The 15284-nt window shown below is 45.0% G+C and overlaps 1 protein-coding gene across 2 annotated transcripts in view; it reads left to right on the top strand.

Moving 5' to 3' along the window:
• TSPAN14 (tetraspanin 14) overlaps positions 1 to 15284 on the top strand; it is a 201503-nt gene that overhangs the window by 183216 nt on the left and 3003 nt on the right. For both annotated transcript variants that reach the window (XM_063958768.1, XM_063958767.1), the window contains exon 8: positions 1344 to 1463. In XM_063958768.1, the coding sequence (XP_063814838.1) occupies positions 1344 to 1463 (120 nt within the window). The remainder of the gene's footprint in view (positions 1 to 1343; positions 1464 to 15284) is intronic.

A 15284-nucleotide genomic window follows, 5' to 3' on the forward strand; every position in this document is an offset into this window, starting at 1 on the left:
TTTTAAATAATTTTACAGCAAAGTAAAGATGTGTCCTCATACAGCTAGCCTCAACACACAGCAGTGTATCTTTACATTTGTGTCTTATTCGCACCAAATCTGTACCAGAGATGTTAGGCTGCGACTTAACCGAACAGGCATTAGTTTGAAGTACAGTATGTACAAAGTACAGATGGAGCCTCCCTTATCTTTGCCTGCCTGATTGCAGGCGTGCACTCCCGTCGTGACTAGGCGATCTGTTCGCCTAGTCACGCTGGCAATGCACAGAGCCGCTTTCCATTTTAAGCTTCTGTCTGGGCGCGCGCGCCCGTCCAGACGGAGAGGCTCACAGCGTCCAGGGCGCACCTAGTCACAGACGGAGCCACGACTAGTGTGGCTCCATCTGTAGCAGAAGAATCACAACAGAACTTGCCATGAAAAAAAGCTGCAGTATTGTATCACTTTGTTCGCCCACAGATATATCAAATAAATCCGTACTGTCTTGTAAAGCGGTTTTGTGGCATCACATCACGATGAATACGCATGCTTGAGCAAAAAGTAAATCGCACTGGAAATGGCGCCCCCCGGAAGGGTTCTTTGATGAGACTGCGGCAATAGTATACGAGGACACATCTGTAATTTGTTTGTGCCCTCGTTTAGTTTTGCATATTGAAAACAGTGTAAATCAGACTTTGTCACAAACACATATGCTAATTTTATGCAGCATAATTGTCTTTAGAGTTATGACAACACAGCTGCTGGTGTCATGATTTACAGTTGACAAATCCATGATTATCTGCCTAATTAGAATTCTAATCAGGACTCACAAACAAGCGTCTCAGCACAAGACCAGAAACCCCTCCCTCTACACAGTTCATAAGGAGCTATGATTATAAGCCAAGATAAATCGCAACAATAAGAGTTTGCACCCAAGCCTCCACATATATGGAAATTATTTCAACATAATACATTTCTCTTTATACAATATAGATTCAAGGGGGGATCATAATATCGCATAAAGGCGCCTCCTGCTGGTCGGTGACATAAGTAATGCCCATACCTCATCTCTGTCTGATTATTTAATCATTTGGCACCATTTCCCATTTTCTTTTCAATTCCCATTTGTAAACTTAAATAATGGACAAATTCAGACTATTTTGTGGTAAATAAATTGTATTAATTGCTTTCACATTTTATGACACATAGAAGCAATAGTAAATTACATTAATTTCAGTCTAAAACATTTTTAATGTTCAGCTCCTTAATAAAACCAGTTTATTGCTAAGAGGAACACTGCTTAATATGCGTGGTGCTTGGAAAATATATGTTGATGTTATATTACTATTTTTTTTTTTTTTTTGCAGTCGATCAGTGAAAGAGCCGCAACAACATATGTGAAGGGTTGTATATCTGCGTTAGAGGCGTGGTTACCGAGAAACATATATATAGTAGCTGGCGCATTCCTGGTGATTTCCATTCTGCAGGTAAAATACTTGTTGTAACTGACCTGTTAAGCAAAACCATTTATGTTTATTTATTTGAAGACCATGTGATTCTCAGAACTTAATAATATGGACCCATTTCATTAATTAAGAATTATGTTTATTTTCACAATGCTTATGCTGGACATACACTATGAGATAAAATGTCTGTCAGACCGACAGACGTTTTATCTGACAAGCAGAAACAATCAGATAATTTGGCCATACACTGAGATATCTCTCAGTTTATGGTCAAAATATCTATGTTCCTCCCTGTGAAGGAACGGGGGAGATGTCAGCCACAACAGCGCTCATACCGCCAGCTGCGGCAGACTCATTATTGGATCTTTTGGACATACTGGGTGATATTACATGTCTGACAGTCCGATAATTACTGCTTGGTTGCGGCAGTACACTGTTCCGTTATCTACTTAGTCCGATAATTATCAGCTGACAATTAAACAGCATATGCCAAGCATTAAGCTGGATACACACTATAAAAAATTTTGTCCAATCTTTCTGGTTGCAATGAAAATCTTGTAATGTATGGGGGCTAATAACAAGTGACTATTTGCTCTCAAACACTGGAAAACAGACAAAATGGTCATTCAGACTAGTTCGGTGTGGGTGACTGGCGGTTGGGATACCGCCGGTAACCATACCGACACGGGAACCCGTTGTTTAGAATGCCGGTGGGTGGGGCAAGCGCAGTGAAGCCCTTTGCAAGCTCGCTGCGGCGCCACATAGTAGGCTCGCTGAGCTCGCCACAGGTTCTATTCCCACTCTGTGGCTGTCGTGGACACCCACGAGCGGGAATAGTCCCTGTCAGTCGGCATTTCCACCGGGCGGGATCCCAAAGTGGTATAGTGACCGGCGGTCTCCCGACCACCGGTCACATAACCGCATCCCATTCAGACAAATTGGTTAAATCCTTTTGCCCGTTTTTATCCGTTTTCCAGCTTTTTGGAGTAAATGGATGATTGTCATTTGCTCCCAGACATTACCATATTTTCATTCCACCCATCCAGATTGGACAGATAATCTTATACCCCTTTTACACCGCCAGCATGACTGGCCTGCAGCCGGGATCCTGACCGCTGGAATGCCGACAGGGGGACGAGCGCAAAAGAGTCCCTTGCGGGCTCGCCACACTGCGCCACACTATTTATTCTCCTTCCAAGGGAGTCGTGGACACCCCAAGAGGGATAATAGTTGTTGATATCCCGGCGGTCGGCATGCTGAGCGCCGGGATCCCGACAGCCGGTATATCGAGTGCCACCCATAATAATAATGTTGCTGGTTGGTGTAAAAGGTGCGAGTTGCAATAATCCAGGTCAAGTGACCTGGTATTCCAATTCTGGTAGTTCAGGGTGAACACTGGTTCAATCAGCAAACTGTGCTGTGTAAACGGTTGCGACCCGGCTTCCCATTTAAAATGAATGTACGGGCGGCGCTTGGAGTTCATGAGCTCTCCAAGTGCTGCCCCCACCGCATCATTGATGACATCACCAACCCAAATAAGCCGGGTTAGAGTCTGCAGTAGGAAAAGGGGCCTGGTGCGTTATTCAGTGTAAAAAAGGTATTAGAGTGTTTATCCAGCTTTAGCATACCCTCCAATATTTTGCACATAAAAATTGGTACAAATTAGGAAAAGGGCCGTGGCCACGGGTCCTTTTCCAATACTTCCAATGGCAGTTTGGAGAGCCAAAAATTAGTGCAGACCATAAAAAAAGGCACTGTACCTGGTAAAAAGGTACAGTTGGAGGGTATGTGTTAGTCTTCCTTAGTGAATGCTACCAAATCATCTTCTTTTTTCAGGTAATTTGTGTGCTTAGAATTTACACCAAATTTTGGAACAGTGGAACAGTTTTCCCAAATATAAAATAGAAAATCTGAATGTATTTGGGGTAAGACAAAGTTCTAGGGTCAGATTTACTAAAGCTTCTAAAAATAAATGAGGTTGCTGTTGCCCATAGCAACCAATCAGATTCTAGCTGTCATTTTTCTATTGCGTCATAGAAAATGATAGACCGAATCTGATGGTTGCTATGGGCAACATATCATTTCTCTAACGTCCTAGTGGATGCTGGGGACTCCGTAAGGACCATGGGGAATAGACGGGCTCCGCAGGAGACATGGGCACTTTAAGAAAGAATTTAGATTCTGGTGTGCTCTGGCTCCTCCCTCTATGTCCCTCCTCCAGACCTCAGTTTGAATCTGTGCCCGGACATGCTGGGTGCTACTTAGTGAGCTCTCCTGAGCTTGCTATAAGAAAGTATTTTGTTAGGTTTTTTATTTTCAGGGAGCTCTGCTGGCAACAGACTCCCTGCATCGTGGGACTGAGGGGAGAGAAGCAGCCCTACTCTCTGAAGATAGGTCCTGCTTCTTAGGCTACTGGACACCATTAGCTCCAGAGGGATCGTACACAGGATCTGACCCTTTGTCGTCCGATCCCGGAGCCGCGCCGCCGCCCCCCTCGCAGAGCCGGAAGACGGAAGCTGGGTGAAAGAAGCAAGAAGACTTCGAAATCGGCGGCAGAAGACTCCAGTCTTCATATGAGGTAGCGCACAGCACTGCAGCTGTGCGCCATTGCTCCCACACTACACCCACATACTCCGGTCACTGTAAGGGTGCAGGGCGCAGGGGGGGGGGGGCGCCCTGGGCAGCAATTAGAGACCTCTTTGGCAAAAGTTTGCATAATATACAGTTGGGCACTGTATATATGTATCAGCCCCCGCCAAAATTGTACATGAAAGCGGGCAGAAGCCCGCCGTCGAGAGGGCGGGGCTTCTTCCTCAGCACTCACCAGCGCCATGTTTTTTCTCCACAACACCGCTGAGAGGAAGCTCCCCAGTCTCTCCCCTGCAGTTACATGGTAGAAGAGGGTAAAAAGAGAGGGGGGGCACATAATTAGGCGCAAAAATCAATATAAACAGCAGCTACTGGGTTAACATTAAGTTACTGTGTTATTCCTGGGTTAATAGCGCTGGGGTGTGTGCTGGCATACTCTCTCTCTGTCTCTCCAAAGGGCCTTATGGGGGAATTGTCTTCAGATGAGCATTCCCTGAGTGTGTGGTGTGTCGGTACGTGTGTGTCGACATGTCTGAGGTAAAAGGCTCCCCTAAGGAGGAGATCGAGAAAATATGTGTGTGAGAGGGTGTCTCCGTCGACAACGCCGACACCTGTTTGGATATGTGTAATTAAGTGCTAAGGTGAATTTATTGCACAAAAGATTAGAGAACAGACAGGAAATCTACCCATGTCTGTCCCTATGTCGCAGAGACCTTCAGAGTCTCTCAATGCTCACTATCCAAAATAATAGACACTGATATCGAGTTTGACTCCAGTGTCGACTACGATAATGCAAAGTTACAGCCAAAATGGCAGAAAAGTATTCAATATATGATTATTGTAATAAAAGATGATTTGCATATCACTGATGACTCATCTGTCCCTGACACAAGGGTACACATGTTTAAGGGGAAGAAAGCTGAGGTAAATTTCCCTCCTCTCATGATGAAAAAGAGCGGGAATCTCCAGACAAGAGACTGCAGTTTCCCACAAAGAATTCTTAGGCAGTATCCTTTCCCCACTAGGGCCAGGATATGATGGGAATCTTCCCCTAGGGTGTCACGTTTGCCCAAAAGGTAGCCCTGACGTAACAGCTATTCTCAGGGATCCTGCAGATAGCGTGCACATTCTGGTACACTACTCAGACCGGCGATTGTGTCGGCATGGGTTTATAGCGCTGTGGCAGCGTGGACAGGTACCTTATCAGCAGAGATTGAGACCCTAGTATGTATATATATATATATATATATATATATATATATATATATATATATGTATATATATATATATATATGTATATATAGAGATATATATATTAAAGATGCTGTCTTAAGAGATATATATATATATATATATATATATATATATAAAACATGCCCAAAGTGACATGAGTATACTGGGTCCTAGAGTCAAAGCTATGTCGATTTCTGCTTGACGTATCCTGTAGAATATGCAATGGACAGATGATGCCGACTTAAGAGGCATATGGAAGGCTGAGGATTGTGTGGAGAAGGGTTCTCGGACCTGGTCTCCACAGCTATAGCTGGTAATTCTGATATTTTGCCTTATATTCCTGCACAGCCTAGGAAAGCACGACATTATCAAATGCAGCCTTTCGAACAAAGAAACAAGAAAGTCCGAGGTGCGTCCTTTCTTGCCAGAGGTGGGGGCAGAGGAAAGAAGCTGCACAACACAGCTAGTTCCCAGGAACAGAAGTCCCCCCCGGCCTCTACAAAATCCACCGCATGTCGCTGGGGCTCCACAGGCGGAGCTAGGCCCGGTGGTGGCACGCCTTCGAAAGTTCAGCCACAAGTGGGTTCACTCCCTGTTAGATCCCTGGGCAATAGATATTGTGTCTCAGGGATACAAGCTGGACTTTGAGAAGATGCCCCCTCACCGACGGCCCTGCCGGCTTCCCCCCACGAGAGGAAAACAGTGTTAACTGCAATTCACAAATTGTATCTTCAACAGGTGGTGGTCAAGGTTCCCCTCCTTCAACAAGGAGGGGGTTATTATTCGACCATGTTGTAGTCCCGAAACCAGACGGTTCGGTCAGACCCATATTGAATTTAAAATCCCTGAACATATACCTGAAAAGGTTCAAGTTCAAGATGGAATCGCTCAGAGCGGTCATTGCAAGCCTGAAAGGGGGAGATTTTATGGTGACTCTGGACATAAAGGATGCATACCTTCATGTCCCCATTTATCCACCTCATCAGGCGTACCTCAGAATTGCGGTACGGGATTGTCATTACCAATTTCAGACGTTGCCGTTGGGTCTCTCCACGGCCCCGAGAATATTTACCAAGTTAATGGCGGAAATGATGGTGCTCCTGCGGAAGCAAGGTGTCACTATTATCATGTACTTGGACGATCTCCTCATAAAAGCATGATCAAGAGAGCAGTTGCTGAACAGCGTATCACTTTCTCTGGAAGTGTAACGGCAACACGGCTGGATTCTATATATTCCAAAGTCGCAGTTTGTTCCTACAGCTCATCTGCCTCTCCTAGGCATGATCCTAGACACAGACCAGAAAAGGGTTTATCTCCCGATGGAGAGAGCTCAGGAGCTCGTGACACTGGTCAGGAATCTATTAAAACCAAAACAGGTGTCAGCGCATCACTGCACTCGAGTCCTGGGAAGGATGGTGGCATCATACGAGGCTATTCCCTTCGGCAGGTTCCATGCGAGGACCTTCCAATGGGACTTACTGGACAAGTGGTCCGGATCACATCTTCAGATGCATCGGTTAATCACCCTATCCCCCAGGGCCAGGGTGTCTCTCCTGTGGTGGCTGCAGAGTGCTCACTTTCTCGAAGGTCGCAGGTTCGGCATTCAGGACTGGGTCCTGGTGACCACGGATGCAAGCCTCCGAGGGTGGGGGGCAGTCACACAGGAAAGAAATTTCCAAGGGCTGTGGTCAAGTCAGGAGACTTGCCTTCACATCAACATCCTGGAACTAAGGGCCATATGCAACGCCCTACGTCAAGCGGAGTCCCTGCTTCGCGACCAACCGGTTCTGATTCAGTCAGACAATATCACCGCAGTGGCTCATGTAAACCGCCAAGGCGGCACAAGGAGCAGGGTGGCGATGGTAGAAGCCACCAGAATTCTTCGCTGGGCGGAGAATCACGTAAGCGCACTGTCAGCAGTGTTCATTCCTGGAGTGGACAACTGGGAAGCAGACTTCCTCAGCAGGTACGACCTCCACCCGGGAGAGTGGGGACTTCATCAAGAAGTCTTCATGCAGATTGCAAGTCGGTGGGAACTGCCACAAGTGGACATGATGGCATCCCGCCTCAACAAAAATCTGCAGAGATATTGCGCCAGGTCAAGAGACCCTCAGGCGATAGCTGTGGACGCACTGGTGACATCGTGGGTGTTCCCGTCGGTCTATGTATTTCCTCCTCTTCCTCTCATACCCAAGGTGCTGAGAATCATAAGGAAAAGAGTAGTGAGAACAATACTCTTTGTTCCGGATTGGCCAAGAAGGACTTGGTATCCAGATCTGCAAGAAATGCTCACAGAGGACCCGTGGCCTCTGCCTCTAGGACAGGACTTGTGTAACAGGGGCCCTGTCTGTTCCAAGACTTACCGCGGCTGCGTTTGACGGCATGGCGGTTGAACGCCGGATCCTAGCAGAAAAAGGCATTCCGGATGAGGTCATTCCTACGCTGATAGAGGCTAGGAAGGATGTGACGGCTCAACATTATCACCGTATATGGCAAAAATATGTGGCTTGGTGTGAGGCCAGGAATGCCCCTACGGAGGAATTCCAGCTGGGCCTTTTCCTTCACTTGCTACAGTCGGGAGTGACTTTGGGCCTTAAATTGGGTTCCATTAAGGTTCAGATTTCGGCCTTATCCATTTTCTTTCAAAAAGAACTGGCTTCTCTGCCTGAAGTTCAGACGTTTGTAAAGGGAGTGCTGCATATTCAGCCCCCTTTTGTGCCTCCAGTGGCACCTTGGGATCTTAACGTGGTGTTGAGTTTCCTGAAATCACACTGGTTTGAACCACTAAAAACGGTGGAAGTAAAATATCTCACGTGGAAGGTGGTCATGCTGTTAGCCTTGGCTTCGGCTAGGCATGTGTCAGAATTGGCGGCTTTGTCACATAAAAGCCCTTATCTGGTTTTCCATGCGGATAGAGCAGAATTGCGGACCCGCCCACAATTTCTGCCGAAAGTGGTTTCATCCTTTCATATAAACCAACCTATTGTGGTGCCTTTGGCTACTACTGACTTGGAGGATTCCGAGTCACTGGATGTAGTCGGGGCTTTGAAGGTTTATGTAGCCAGAACGGCTAAGGTCAGGAAAACAGAATCTTTGTTTATCCTGTATGCTTCCAACAAGCTTGGGGCGCCTGCTTCAAAGCAAACTATTGCTCGCTGGATCTGTAACACGATTCAGCAGGCTCATTCTGCGGCTGGGTTGCCGCTGCCTAAATCAGTTAAGGCCCATTCCACAAGGAAGGTGGACTCTTCTTGGGCGGCTGCCCCAGGGGTCTCGGCATTACAGCTTTGCCGAGCGGCTACTTGGTCAGGTTCAAACACCTTTGCAAAGTTCTACAAGTTTGATACCCTGGCTGAGGAGGACCTTGTGTTTGCTCATTCGGTGCTGCAGAGTCATCCGCACTCTCCCGCCCGTTTGGGAGCTTTGGTATAATCCCCATGGTCCTTACGGAGTCCCCAGCATCCACTAGGACGTTCGAGAAAATAAGATTTTACTTACCGGTAAATCTATTTCTCGTAGTCCGTAGTGGATGCTGGGAGCCCGTTCCAAGTGCGGACTTCTTCTGCAATGCTTGTATATAGTTATTGCTTAAATAAGGGTTATGTTATAGTTGCATCGGAGTTTATCTGATGCTCTGTGATTGTTCATACTGTTAACTGGGTAAAGTTATCACAAGTTATACGGTGTGATTGGTGTGGCTGGTATGAGTCTTACCCTGGATTCCCAAAATCCTTTCCTTGTACTGTCAGCTCTTCCGGGCACAGTTTCGCTAACTGAGGTCTGGAGGAGGGACATAGAGGGAGGAGCCAGAGCACACCAGAATCTAAATTCTTTCTTAAAGTGCCCATGTCTCCTGCGGAGCCCGTCTATTCCCCATGGTCCTTACGGAGTCCCCAGCATCCACTACGGACTACGAGAAATAGATTTACCGGTAAGTAAAATCTTATTTTTTCATTTTTAGGAGCTTTAGTAAATCTATCCCCTAGAGTCAGGAGGTTCTAAACAATCCAGCTTCAAAGTCCTTTGAATGGACAAAATAAGAAATACATTTTCATGTCAAGGAGATCATAGGAATTTTTATATGTTTTGGATTGGTTATTGTACCTCAGACATGATTCGTACACGTGCATTACTAAACTAACTCCATCCATCATGCTATCTGCCCAGTAACCCTTTCTGAAAGCAGTCTGTGGTTATGGGTAAGTCTTTCTGTACATAACTGAAGTTAAAGGAAATGCTAAATGAACTTTTTAAATGACTTTCTAGTAGAACAGCAGTGGGAAGACAGGTTAGACCAGGGGTATTCAACATGCAGCCCTAGTTGTGGAACTACACATATATATTTAGCTTTAAATAGAAAATGCTAATTTTATTTCAGTGGTTGCAATTTCCCTTTAATTTCACACATGAAAAAATATATAATTTGTCTTTTTTTTTTATGTGGCAACCCACTACAATCCTTTATAATTATATCATACCATATCATATCATCCGCTTATGTCATCACTTCTTACATCAAAGAAGAAAAGTCACTTTTATAATACAATTTATAGCTTGACTTTTGGGTAAATATTAAAGCGATATGGTTTTGTTATTAGATAAAAAGAAGCTGTTTGTGTTTCACAAACTAGTCCAAAAAAAAGAAAAAATGACACATGAGTAATTCAGTTTTTGATTACGTTATTTGTGTTTAAAGAGTAATTTAGGACATTATTTCACATTATTGTGTATCACAATCTGTAGCACTGTGAGGAAGAGTGCACAATGAAACGAATGTTTTATGCAGCATACACCTTTTGCCCCTTTATGCCTGGTTACCATGTTAGGAGAGCGGTGTTTCTGTATACATTATACAGTATTTAGCCGGCAGTGTGTCTAACAGGCTTGCTGGTCTACTGTGCAGAAGGCATTGCTTGGGTTGATAGATCCACACAGGGGTTAAAGTGAGCCGGAACTCCGTTCCGCCTCCACCGGCTCACCTAACCCGATGTGTGCCCGTCGCCGCATAGAGATGTCGGGCGCCCTCTGAGATTGTGTTACCAGCGGACGCCCGGCTCTCTCTCCACAGCGGAAGACGGCGGCAGGAGCTCACTACTGAGCTCCGGCTCTGTCAGTGTGCGCTATGGGAGAGACGTCATGATGTCTCTCCCATAGTGCCGAGGAGCGGACGCCGCAAGGACTGCAGCGGTCAGACGCGGGAGCGGGGCTTGGTGAGTATTGTGTTTTGTTTTTTTACATATGTGTGAGTGTATTAGCGGCGCTTCTACTGGGGGCAAGCTACTGGGGGCACACTACAAGGAGTCAAGTTACTGGGGGCAAACTACAAGGGGGCAAGCTACAGCAGGGCTAAACTACAAGGGGGCATTACTACTGGGGGCTAAACTACTGGGGGCATAACTACAAGGGGACTAAACTACAAGGGGACTAAACTACAGGGGAGCTAACTACTGGGGGCAAACTACATGGGGGCTAAACTACTGGGGGCATTACTACTGGGGGCATAAATGCAGGGGCTAAACTACAGGGGGCATTACCACTGGGGACTAAACTACATGAAGGCTAAACTAAAGGGGGGGGGGGACTACTGGGGTCATAGCTGCAGGGGCATTACCACTGGAGGCTAAACTACTGGTGCTAAACTACAGGGGGCTAAACGACTGGGGGCATTACTACAGGCGACATTATTACTGGGGGCAATACTACACAGGGGCATTACTAATGGGGGCACTACTAATGAGGGCATTGTAAAGGGGGCACTTCATGAGGGGCATCACTCCTGGGGACTTAAGGGGCACTACTACTGGGGGAGCATTGCATAAGGGGCAACACTACTGTGGGCTCTATATAATGGGAACTACCAGTACAATGGACATTGCATAAGGAGCACTACTACTGTGGGCATTATGTGTATTAGGGGTGCTACTACTGTGGGCATTATTACTATTGTGTGACCACGGCCCTTTCTTTTTGAGGCCACGTCCCTTTGTGCGTAAAACCTTTATTACATGGGTGCCAGGGGGGGAAGGTGAGTTCCACCACCTCTCTAGGACCACTTTATGCACCGGATCCACAGACAGAAAAGGGGCAGTTATGATACAGTAGCTTAAATATGCTGTTCACTGCTGGTATATTTGTTAACCTGGTGTATTTGTTAACCTTACATGCATTTTATGTCACAAATTTTGGGATTATTTGTTGAGTTGTACTAACTGAAAATAAAATAAAAGTAAGTAGGTTGAAAAAGTTGCTATATAGTGTAAAAGTAATTGTATTCTTAAAAAAACATTTTGATGCTTTAGTTCTTTTATGCAACTAAAAGTCCTCCTATGGCCGCCAGCCCCAATTAATATGATGATTACTCCCTCGCTACTTACATCTTAGCTGTATTATGTTTTGAGAATTGTGGTGCTCTTTGTTACCTGTACTCTATTTTTGTTATTTATTTACTGTAATGCTAAGTTTTGTCTCCCTGCACTGGCCTTTGTACGGCGCTGCAAAACACTTGTGGCACCTTATAAATAAAATGTAATAAAAATTATTATTTGTGTAGCCCCCTTGTCCTCCAGGTGCTTATTTAGCAGGAACAATATATGCTCAGACCCACCCAGAATGTCGATTTACTGTGTGGACTACACTAAGATGGCCACTGCTTAGCTACTAGAGGGCTATCAGCTTTGTCTGGGAGTGACCCGAAGGTGAATGATGCAATGATTGGTGGAGAGTGTGCAATGTCATACTTTGCGGGAAACGGAAGAGCAGAGCTCCTAACGGGACGGTTTCTGAATTAGAGGAGAGGATTCGGAGCTAGTGGCTGACTGGGCAGTTGCAGTCAAACCTGCCTCGGCATGTGACTGCTGGATCACTACGACAGAGGAGCAGGAAGTCAGGGCAGTTAATTCCTATTGCAGCTGTAGAGTGGGTTGTAATAAAGAACATGATGTGTATTGGAGGTGCAGGGAACAGCTTGGAGCTAATGCTGAGACTTGGGAGAGTTGGGAAATGCTTGGGCATTTTCAAGATAGTCCCTCAACTGAGATTGGAGGGATACTCTAGTTCTGGGTGAATGTGATAAAAGGTTTTTTCAAGCAAAAAAGAGTTGACTATTACCTATTCTGAGTTCTTTATAGATCAGTAACTTTACCATATTTGCATATCTCTTCTTAGAGTTATTACTGGGAGCAGTGGACAGTATTGAAGGAGTGATTGTTGATGGCCAAGTATTCCTTTGGAGAAATGAGTGACTGCTATTGTGTTACATAGGGGGTAATTCAGACCTAATCGCTCGCTAGCTGTTTTTTGCAGTCCTGCGTTCGCATAGTCACTACCCACCAGGTAGTGTATTTTAGCTGTGCAAGTGTGTTATTGCATGTGCAGCCGAGCGGGACAAAAAGATCTTGTGCAGTTTCTGAGTAGCCCAGGACTTACTCAGCCGCTGCGATCATTTCAGCTTGTCCGGGACTGGAATTGACGCCAGGCACCTGCCCTGCAAATGCTTGGGAACGCCTACGTTTTTCCAAACACTCCCAGAAAATGGTCAGTTGCCACCCACAAACGCCTTCTTCCTGTTTATCACCTAGCAGTCGCCCGTGCAAATGGATTCTTCACACAAACCCATCACAGAGCAACGAACCACTTTGTACCTGTGCGATGCGCCTGCGCATTGCGGTGCATACGCATGCGCAGTTCTGACTTAATCGCAGCCGTGCAAAAAAATGCTAGCGAGCGATCAGGTCTGAATTACCCCGTAGTGCAGAAAGGACAATTACCCAGATACAGTGCAGTCATAGTGCATAAGGAACATGCTAAGTTTTGAGACACGGGCAGATTTATTAAGCTCGGTGAAGTGATAAAGTGGAAGGTGATAATGGACCAGCCAATCAGCTGGCTTTGAAGTTTCCGTCAATTATCGGTGCTATTTCTTCCTTGTACTTTTGTCTACACAGGTTGAGTCTCCCATATACGAAATGCTTAGAACCAGAAGTATTTCTGATTTTTCCATACTTTGGTATATTTGCTTACAGAGATATCTTGGGGATGGGATCCAAATATAACACAAAATGCATTTCATATACACCTTATACACATTGCATTAAGGTAACATTAGATAATATTTCATGCATAAAACAAACTTTGTGTACATGAAACCATCAGAAAGCAAAAGCGTCACTATCTCAGTTTCACAAAAAAAAAATCTGGATTTTGGATCATTTTAGAATTTTGGAAATGGGAGACTCAACCAGTATTCTCTTCTATTTATCTTCTATATTGTGCATTATCGTTATTACTTGATTTCTATGCCTGTCATAGATTTTATTTTGTGAAGATTTGTCATAATTTAATATTTTGTACTGTATTGATATTCACATTTGGTTTCCAATATTACTGTACATCGACCTTTACCAATCTCTCCATGTTTAACCATATTTAGTCTCTTAGTGTTTGCTGCTTTTACCCTACCTTGATTTCTATTGTCTTTATCCAATTTCAAGTATTATTGTGTTCTCTATATTTCTGTGCTTTTGCTGCTTATACAGTGGGGCAGATTTATGAAGCCTGGAGAAGGCATAAAGAAGTGATAACGCGTGAAAAGTGCAAGGTGATAACGAACCAGCCAATCAGCTCCTATATGTAAATTGACAGTTATGAGCTAAGTGGCTGGTGTGTTGTCACCTTGCATTTATCACTGCTTTATCACTTCTCCAGGCTTAATACTTCTACCCCAGTATTTGTTATCTCTTGATAGTCAAAAAGTTCCCCCGTCCTTCTTACATTTAAGATTATACACTCTGGTGGTTTTTGCAGCAAACTTTCTGGGGTTTATACTAGTTGAGTATAGAAGGTCAGCGGTGTTGGGGCAGAGGTTTTGATTTGATCTGTGTTGGACGGAAGACAAGTTCATTACTCATGAAGCCTGTAGTGGGAGCACTACAGTACTATAACTTATACCAGTGGTCAGGGAACAGGGGTAAATTACCACAAATGGGGTAAAAATGAAATTCTTGGGGGTAATGGACGTGCTAACGTCACACCGCGCTCCCTCCTGCCCGACACTGCGCTGTGCTCCTGGCCGCCCTGTGCTGTGTTCCTGGCCACGGTGTGACGTGCTGACGTCACACCGCGCTCCCTCATGCCCGCCCGTCCTGCGCTGTCCTGTCTTCCCGCCCGCAGCCCGCCAACCCACACACAGAACTTGGAAGTGTTCTGTGGCTGACCGCTGACGGAGTTCCGCAGGATCAGAAAGTGGCCCCCATAACAGTGGGAAATTCCCACTGACATTACGGAGGTGAGGATCTGACCATCTGTCTCCTAAAAGTCGTGTCGTTCCCCCTCATCCATCTTTCTTACATTCATTCTGGTGTTTTGGGGAGAAAGTGTTAATTAACCCATTCACTGCCAAAAAATTATTGGCGAGAATAATAAAAATTATTTTTTAACATAATTTTATATATATATATATATATATATATATATATATATATAGAGAGAGAGAGAGAGAGAGAGTGCGGGCTCGGCACTCACGAATTCACTGAAGTAAGATGCTGGGTGCCCTCCAAAAAAATAAATAGATGCAGCAAGTTCGGCGGCACTCACAGACTGAAACAGCAGACTTAAATGCTTCAACGTTTCGGTTTTAATAACCTTCGTCAGGAATAATAAATATCAAAACATTACACCCTTATATACATACATGCAGGTAACAAGTGCAAATCACCAACACCAAACAGTTAACGAACATCCTTTGCTAGTTTCATCTGAATTATGGTTATATAGTATACGGAATGTAAACCAGTTATGTATCATATTTGAACTGCTGTGATACTTTGTATTTGATTAGAACTGTATGTGGACTACCCTAGTTACAATGTTATCTAGTCACCATGTGATTTTTAGCTAATCATCTAGACTAAGAAACCGGTGAGATGCCGGAGGTCTGAGCGCAATGCCGGCTGACGTCACCGGATGTTCGTTAACTGTTTGGTGTTGGTGATTTGCACTTGTTACCTGCATGTATGTATATAA

The sequence above is a fragment of the Pseudophryne corroboree genome, chromosome 3 (assembly GCF_028390025.1).
Source record: "Pseudophryne corroboree isolate aPseCor3 chromosome 3, aPseCor3.hap2, whole genome shotgun sequence".
NCBI lineage: Eukaryota > Metazoa > Chordata > Amphibia > Anura > Myobatrachidae > Pseudophryne > Pseudophryne corroboree.